Source organism: Branchiostoma lanceolatum, chromosome 18, assembly GCF_035083965.1.
Source record: "Branchiostoma lanceolatum isolate klBraLanc5 chromosome 18, klBraLanc5.hap2, whole genome shotgun sequence".
Lineage (NCBI taxonomy): Eukaryota > Metazoa > Chordata > Leptocardii > Amphioxiformes > Branchiostomatidae > Branchiostoma > Branchiostoma lanceolatum.
Genome location: NC_089739.1, coordinates 2,983,220 through 2,992,331, shown reverse-complemented (window position 1 = coordinate 2,992,331; position 9,112 = coordinate 2,983,220). Strand labels below are relative to the sequence as shown.

The window sequence follows — 9,112 nt, the reverse complement described above, 5'->3', positions numbered from 1 at the left end:
ATGTACCTCACCTCGAATTTTCAGTCGCTCTTTACCATGGAAATGTGCCAATACAGATCAACCTTTATGCTAGCAAGCTAGAGTGTTTGCCTTTATGAAGCTGTGTCGGAATCGCAACTACTGATCATAGTATTTATGTCGAGATTAGTAGGTAAAGGAGGCGGCTGGGAACGCAGAGACCCAGGTTTATCTGGTATACTTGAATCTTCTTCTATTTCATCGGCCGTCGTTGTCACCTTCGGGTTGGTTTCCTGTGTCACAGCAAGTTTAACCTCCTTGGTCACCTTCGGGTTGGTTTCCTGTGTCACAGAGGGTACGGAGGCAGCGGCTTGCGGAGTTGTACCGTCGGGGAAGCTTGCGGTACGTACGTGTACTGGACTTGGTGCATGGTGTGCTACCAGTGGGAGGACGGCTTGCGGAGTTGTACCGTCGGGGAAGTCTGCGGTAGGTACGTGTACTGGACTTGATGCATGGTGTGCTGTCAGTAGGAGGAGATATGCGCCGTCTGCCCATGGACATGTCTGAGGCGTAGGGAACCTTCGGTCTGGATCAACTCCTATCACAGATGGGATTATTAGTGGATATTTCATTGTAATGAACAATGGAAAAAAGTTCACGTAAAGTGCTTTTAGATATCATTCAACAGTCAAAGAAATAGTAAATGATCACCCTGAAAGGATCTTTCAAATTAAATTATCTCAAGTAAATGAAGCAAAGTGAATGGCTTACGTATTTTGCTGATGATGAACCTTTGTGTGTCTGTATGTGTGTGTGTACGCACTTGTATGAATGTGTATGTGTGTGCATGTGTGTGTGTGTGTGTGTTTGCGCGCGCGCGTGTGTATTTTCATGTGTATGCGTACATGCGTGTGTTTGAGTTTGTGTGTGTGTGTTGAGATGGGTGCATGTTACTGCACTACAACGCCTTCCATCTGTTTTCATTTGTAACCCTCAGCGCCCCCCCCCAAACATCAACGAGAACTTACTAGAATAAGGAGGAGGCTGAGGCTCTTCAACATCAAGGTCACCTTGATGACTTCCAAAAGCGATGACGTCATCCCTGGGACGGGACGACACGAGATGAAAAGAACCTACAAAAAGAATAAGTTTATTACTTATTTATTTATTTATTTGTATCAGGCCCATGGCCCATAAAAACAGACACAGAACAAAGATTTACAAAGCTACACTTACAAATACTTTACATAATGTCGCCAGAATGTGCTATGGCAAAAGCCGTCCGAGTGTACAAGCACTCTAATTATATCATTGTCAGACGACAGCAGGCGTGTTACAAATGAGTAGGTGACCTTGCGACGCCTTGCGTCAAACATGTCGGTCCGGTTATTCACAAACAACCAACTAGTGCTTGTATGCCTGCCGACGGAAAAGAGCATTTTCATTGCGCTGTGGTAAGCTACTCGTAGCTTGGAGATCGCGCTCACGCTGTAATTACTCCAGATTTGGGCACAATACATCGGGGAGCAATACGCTGAGAACAACTCACTTTTTACCGCCGCTGAGCAGTAACGAAACCGCCGGAGGAGTGAGTTTGCCCGAGAATAAAAGCCTCTGACGTGAGCTCGGATTGCTACGTCATCCGAAAGATCAGGGGTAATTATATACCCAAGATATGTGGTAGAAGAGGCATACTTTAAGGCGGTACCGTACAGCATCAGCGGCGGCAAAGGCATACTCATGCGGAAGCGGCGACACGGAAAGTACATACATAGTGTTTTCGATTCATTAAACAACATGTCAATATCCGCTCCAGATAGCTCACAAATACTGATCAGTCTCTGCAACGCTTTAACAGACGGACAGACGAGGCAAATGTCATCCGCGTACATCAAGTGGTTGACTAAGGTGTCCCAAACATAGCAACCAACTCCAGACCTCAGTAGCTCGGTACTCAAATCGGATACATACACATTGAACACGATTGGTGACAATATGCTGCCTTGAGGCAAACCATTCATAGCGGTAAATGTATCCGAGAGGGTGTGGCCCCACCGGACACAGAATGACAACGTACTATACCACACGACCAGGAATCTAACTAGGTACATCGGAACCCCTCGATCCATAAGTTTTTTAAACAATGTCCAGTGGTTTACACGGTCAAACGCTTTGGATGCGTCCAGAAAACATGCAAATACAGGAGAGCCCCTTTGTCGATAATACTGAATAATTTCTTTGAGGGCAAATATACATAGATCAGTTCCATGTTTCTTCTTAAATCCGAACTGGTTGCTCGGGGAGCATAGGAAATCGTCAAGGTATGTCAATAGTACAGATTCGATAACTTTTAACAAGGGGCTGGCAATTGCAATCGGACGATAACTGTCCTTGTTCGAAGCATTACAGCTGGGCTTCTTCAATACAGGGACAAGTACAACGTTCAGAATGCTAGGTGGCACATAGGCGTGTCTAAGCATAGAGGAAATTAAAAATGAAAGCAGAACGGGTAGTTGGGGCCCGGCGTTCTTGAGATGCTCAGCTGAAATGCCCTGCACGTCACTAGCCTTCCCATTGGATAAGTCAATGATAGCATCACATATCTCTCCTACTGTTACCGTGGTTACATCGCTAACATCGGATTCCATTGCATGCATAACAGATTACTTTTGATTAGCGGACTTAACCGAATTAAACAAGGAACTGTAATAGTTTCTCCACATATTGGCAATATCTGTAGCCCCCATACTACAATATGTTTACATCTTTGGGATTATGTACCTGTTGCAACACGAATTCCATCGAATGCAAAAATGACATTGAAACGCCAGAATGACAATAATCTTTCTTCATACCCAGAAGGGTATAAGGAGAAGAGTATTATGATAACTGATATATGATAACTGTTTATAAAAGGGAAAAAGAAAAGCACGTACTATGATTGTACTACATCTAAATCTTCGGTTTACAGGTCTTTGTCTTTTCTTAGATCATAATGTTTCAACGAAATCATCAAGCCTTTCTGTTAGATTGGTTTTGAGATGTAAGTTAATACAACATTTTGTCTTTTGCTAAATAAGTAATGATATTTATAACGTATTTCGTACCGTTGGCTTGATGGTGAGGAGTCTGTGTCCTATTGTCTTGTCGTTTCCAGAAACAGAGAAGAACCGTCACAACAATGATGATCACCATGACAACGACGGCAGCACTACCAATGATGACAAAATCTACTGTTGTCAACAGCGACTTTGTTGCTCTATTCGAAGATGGTGTAACGTGGGTGGGGCCTGTAATATAGATATATATGAATTATTGGCTGTTTATCATCTCCGTTTCACGGAGGTATTGTTTTCGGTTTGTTTGTTGGTAAGTTTCCGGGTTTAAAGTCGTCATCGCAGGTGGGTGATAGGAAGTTGGGTTGGCCCAAGGTTCAAATGTACGGCGTGTGTTCGAAAGTGGAAGGTTGGCTAGGCTCGGGCGCAAATTTACATAATAGGCAGGAAAATGCATTCTACTGTAATTCTTATTTCTTTCACTGTAACTTTCTGTTCACTGTTTTCACTGTCACCTCTGTACCGTGAACTTATCATCACCGTGAAAAACCTGTTATTATTCATTATTCCTTCACACATCCTTTCTGTAAATCACTTGCCGCCACCGTGAAGTTAAAGTTCAGTTTCCATTTTACTTACACCATGAAATTTCGCTACAATGAAGCTAAATTGAATTATAATAATAGTCAGCATGAGCGAAAATGCATGAATACAACAATAACGTATTTTGTGAGGTGTGAGATCATCAATTTCCTGATATTTTTGTTATTCTTAAAGACAACTTAGTACCTACAAAACTGGAATTGAATACAAAGTGCGATACAATTACATTAGAATTCTTAAAAGAGTGACGGCAAAAAGAAATGCTTTTTTGAGTTCATCAACCGACTCACCTGGTGACGTTACATTGACGTCAAACTCTTTGCTCTCCTTGGATTTCGATTGGCCGAGAGCGTGGATAGTTGCTTTGCACTTGTACTTCCCACTGTCTTGGACATTCACAGAGGTTCTCACAAAGATTGTGGACGTTTCACCTTGTAATATGACGTCATCCTTCCACCATGATATCGTGGGGTTGGGGTTAGATCTTCCCACAATGCACTGCAAAGTAACGTTGTCGCCAACGTTGAATCTTGTGACTGAATCTCGTGCTTTAATAGATACAGTTTCGGGGAGATCTGTTTGATACAAAAATAGATTGTTTAGATTAGCTCTCATCAGTAAATAGTTGGTAAGTCACTGGTTAACACGTTCTTTGTACACTACAAAGTATTTTTTTTTACTTAGCCGACGTTTCATGAACCGTATTGTTGGGACACAAAGTCAGTCACGTTTCGGACCGCATCCTTCACATTGCAGCAGCGACATCTAGCGGCAGTACGAAGTAAATAACTGCAGTCAGTATTTTCATGAGGAAGGCATCAGAAACGTCGACTTCGTTAAGTAGTCTTGGATGGTTGTTCTAGTATCTATTATTGACATATTAGTGCGATTTTGAATGTTTTTTATTGAAAATATGATGACGAAAATTGGAAGTGCTTACAAAAGAATTGAAACTCACAGAAAACGGTTAACTGTACGGTCGTCGTGTTCTTCCTAGTTCGGTTTAAGTGTCGGTACTGAAATTCACAAACGATGACTTCTCCGTTGTGCTCTCTGGTAGCTTGTAGAAGTAAACTGGTCGACTTTTGGGTACCGGCGGTTTTAGGAAACTGTCGGCCGGTAAAGTTACCAGGCGGGTTTCCTAAGTCTTCTGTGCTACACGTCATAGTGACGTCATCATCTTCAAATACTTTAGGTTGCATGTTGTTAATGCGGATTGGGCTGGGAGGATCTGGGGCAGAAATAGAAATGTTTTATCATAAATTCATGGTTTAATGATAATACATGTAAGAATGGGAAAAAAGTACCAGATATAAAACATACAATTATCTAATCATATGACCAATACGGATGATACAACATACAGACACTGTGTGGTTAAAGTGGACTTCCCTTTCACTTTACGAGTATTGATGCATATATATACATAAGTTATTACTTTGAAATTCTGTGCGAAAATTCCATTCAGATATTATTGTAAGATAACAAGGCCGATTCATTTTTTTTTCATGAATACATGACGGCTCCATCAAAATAACTAACTAATGTTACGTGGCCATGAAAATGATTACAATTGATAACAACTATGCATTTATCTATCTAAGCAGTTATATACTGTGTTCAAAACACAAGCGATGATGCCGTGACGTGGCAGGGGAAAGTATCACAAAAGATTCTGCTGCAGTACGAAGAAAAAACGCAAGGGGACCCAAAACCTTATCATTTTGTGGATAGGATAGGACCTGACCACATACTAAGTTTTATGATCATCCATCCGTAGCTCCTTATAATATATATAAGTTATGCTGCAAAACTACAAACATGCAAACGCAACCCAGAACATAACCTTCTTGGCGAAAGTAATGACATCTACAAAGTTTACTCACAGAACACGTCTAAATGATAAGAACAGGTCCACCTCCTGCCATTGCCATCCGGGGCAGTAGTGTATTGATAATGTCCAGAACATCGTCTGCTGACATTAGAGATGTTGAGAACAGCTGAAGAACACGTGCCGCACTCTTCAAGACAGCCTGCATAAGTATCACCATCCGTTCTCTTGTATGTCCAGTCAAAGTTACCGACTGAATGTGGTGGTCGTGGGCACTGATCAAATAACACATTCTCCCCTTCTTGTACAATTAAGTCATGGTCATTTCTAGCACCGGATGCCAAAATAGCAGGCAACAGAATAAGGATGAGCAGAATCACTGTTGGGAGAAGTTTAAAATTGGTCATAAATGATATCCACGAGATTCATAGATTTAAAAGGTCAATCACTTCTCTGATCTATAAAAAGATTTGCAGTGATAAAAACAAGTCACCGTGAAACCTATAAATAATCTAACTATTTTTTATCAATGTAAAAAACTTTAGGAGTTTTCCAATATTATCTACTCTGAACATTCAACTTGCTACCATTTTCATTTCTTCACGTCTTCTTTGGAATTGATTTTAGCGACGTTAGTATAAATATCCAATATTGTTTTGCAATTCACAGTAACGTTATATATTTCATCATTTTGCAGCTGCTTTCTACTATTTACAGTATGGTCGAAAACTTTCTCTTTTTCATTTTTGTAAACGGACAAAGATTCATCAGCATGCGTGCGCGGATGTCATCCATATAATCAAATCAACATGGCCAACATGAAAAATCAACTAATTAAAGAATGAAACCTACCTTGGTGACGTACACTTCCTCTGTGACCCTTCCAGCACGGATCAGGTTTCATTCCCACAGCCATTTTACATTCCAGCGAGTCAGACGGCTGTTTTTACTGAAATCATTTTCGTTTTCCCTGGAAGGCAACAAACAGCGACGTTTGCATTCATTTTGTTGCCAACTCGATTACAAATACGTTTTCAAAGTCAAGTTTGTGCCGGGGGAGGGGGGCGTTGTATCCATACTTCCGCATAGAGTTTCAGTCCGGTATGTTGACGCTTGTTAATCACACATTGAGCAAACGCTATACCCTAACCTTTTTTTAGCGTAACCCTCACATATTGGTTTCAAACTGACTGCTACGTGGACTAGTATATAATAAACCATTATCAGGCGTCAAGGTTAAAGTTTAAAAAAAAATCAAACAGATCTCATTTCAAATAGTAACAATTTGAATGAATGGATTATACTGTAGATTAGCATCGTTGTATACAAATCCCCTGACCCTGCTAATACATGCTTGGCACTTTAAATGGGCCTCAATCGAGAATCTAAAGACTGTAAAATGATTTCTTACCTTAATTTTGGTTGCTGGAAGACTACTTAATACAGTATCTCGTACAACACACCCTTAATCGTAAATGAACGCAAAAGCGGAAGTAGAGAACCTACCGAAACTTGCTACTCAGAAGACTATCCCACTTTAACTTTTCAAAGGGGGGTGAAAACAAATTCATGTTAGAATTCTAAAACATAGCTTTGAGCATCTTGTTATTTTTTTCAAGCATCTTGAGATTTTTTCAAAACATCTTGAGATTTATTCAAAACATCAACAAAGTTTTCAGCGAAGCGCTGGGGGTCATTATGATCCATGTGTGCAACATTAATGTATCTTTTCACATGATATCAGATATGCAAGTTTAGCTGTAAGTTAAGAAGCATTAGCGTAAAGTACTTTGCTCAGTCCAATTTGCTTGCTGTTTTATACACTAATTCGAGAAGAGTTTCTTTTCATGCTAGAGCTTGCAAACATCTTTCTTTTATTAAGTCCAATGCTATCGAAAATAACAGGTTGTTGCAAAACTTTTTATTACAGCATCTTAAAGTTAAAGGAAATGCACAGACTTCAAAGCCGTATCTTTGGAACACTATAATATTTCAAGCACTTCAAAAGATGTAGAAATTCAAATTGCTGTACAAATGAACAGTAATATAAAATGCAGTACTGAGTACATATATGCAATAAATGGAAGCCAACATATCATATCATAATCATGCAATACATTAACTTTAGGCTAAATGTGAATCTTTTTATGCATTATGTCACGTCAAGTCATGTCATGTAAGGTATGTTGTTTGACAACAAATCACATGTTACAGGCAAACTTGAAATAATTTTTTCCAACAATAACAAAGTACACGCCAAGTCTAGATTATATAAAATATACAATGTATCTGCTCAAGATGCATATAAATAGCAAAATATTAAGAAATCAGTGATGTAGGAAGTTAGAGAATAATTCACTTGAATATACAAAATTTTTGATGCAACATTTCTACGCATAAAAATGATTACATTATATGTTCTGCATATCTGTTACCCAATAACAGCAGAAGTGCCCATTTTGAACTGCATCTAAAAAAACTTATACTAGTTGTTACATTTCAGTTACATGGTCCGTTTCTTTCTTTGCTTTGTTTGGAACAGTTTTCTAAGTACATCTACCATGTAACTGATATCTTTGTTAGTAATATCCATGCAATTAGTTAGCATTAGGCATAGACATATATGTGATGTAAATATGTGTAGCACAAATGTTTCATTGACTAATCTGAAAGCACATTGCTATCTGGCAACCTAATGCCACACCAACTTTATTTCTTGGTTAACGGACTTTAAAAAAAAATGCTAGATTGGAAAATCAACATGAAAACAGGATCTCACAGGAAAGTTTGTACTTTGGTGCACACAGTTTCAGGGAGTGAACAGGGTCAGGTGCAAGTTTTTTACCCCAGCCTTCTGTTTTAATGATGTCCTCATGCTAAAATTTTACCAAAAAAAATCTGTTAACCAAGAAATTAAATTGGAGTGGCCTAATGTAAATTTAATAGTTTGGCACCTAATGGTAGCAACATTAGCTTTTCTGGACACCGAGTGTAACGGATAAAATTACATATCATGCATTTCACTTGTTAAATCTGCTGATGTTGCATATTTTCTCATAATCTCATGCTTTCAAACACCATCATCATCATCCTGAATTTTGTGTCCCTTTTGACACATGTTTATGTTTCATCTAAAAAATTAGCAAAAATGCATAATGATTATATTCCATGAATTACCAAAGAATCAAACACCTTATGAAAGCTGATATTAGAACTTGATGTTACAACATTTTCCATATTCTGTAGAAAAGATCATTATTTGACGGATTCCATTATCATCATCATTAATCCATAGTAACTCATTTTTGTTTTAGCACATATACCTTCAATTGAACATTTCAAGTTTTCAAAAATTCAACAATTTTCTTATACAAAGCATACTTTTCAAGTAATAAAAGCTATGTACAGTTGAATTAAAAAATATGTAATTACTTAGATATACTCCACCAATGTTCAGGGCTGTACAATTTAGTATATTTTATTCCTGGTATAAATTGAAACTTTCCCAAGCCAACTGAAAATATTGAAAACTGCAATGTACAAAATTAATACATGGTACAAACTTTTTAAAATTCAATACCCCAACAGCCTTGGTTTCTTTTGTTACCATTGAAAAAAAGTTGTCATAAACAACAACAACACAAGAACAAGTTGCCATGAAAAA

At 38.6% G+C, this 9,112-nt stretch overlaps 1 protein-coding gene and 1 long non-coding RNA gene across 2 annotated transcripts; both read right to left on the bottom strand.

Annotated features, from left to right (window-relative positions):
- Positions 1-92: 92 nt before the first annotated feature.
- LOC136424601 (uncharacterized) lies at positions 93-4,860 on the bottom strand. The gene is made up of 5 exons (XM_066413218.1): positions 4,576-4,860; positions 3,908-4,192; positions 3,066-3,248; positions 987-1,091; positions 93-556 (listed from the first exon to the last, which is right to left on the bottom strand). The coding sequence occupies exons 1-5, from the start codon at positions 4,817-4,819 to the stop codon at positions 93-95; spliced, it is 1,281 nt and encodes a 426-aa protein (XP_066269315.1). The 5' UTR covers positions 4,820-4,860.
- A 291-nt stretch (positions 4,861-5,151) lies between these two features.
- LOC136424245 (uncharacterized) lies at positions 5,152-9,110 on the bottom strand. The gene is made up of 3 exons (XR_010753841.1): positions 6,860-9,110; positions 6,301-6,418; positions 5,152-5,827 (listed from the first exon to the last, which is right to left on the bottom strand). It is a non-coding gene; the product is annotated as an uncharacterized lncRNA (long non-coding RNA).
- Positions 9,111-9,112: the final 2 nt, after the last annotated feature.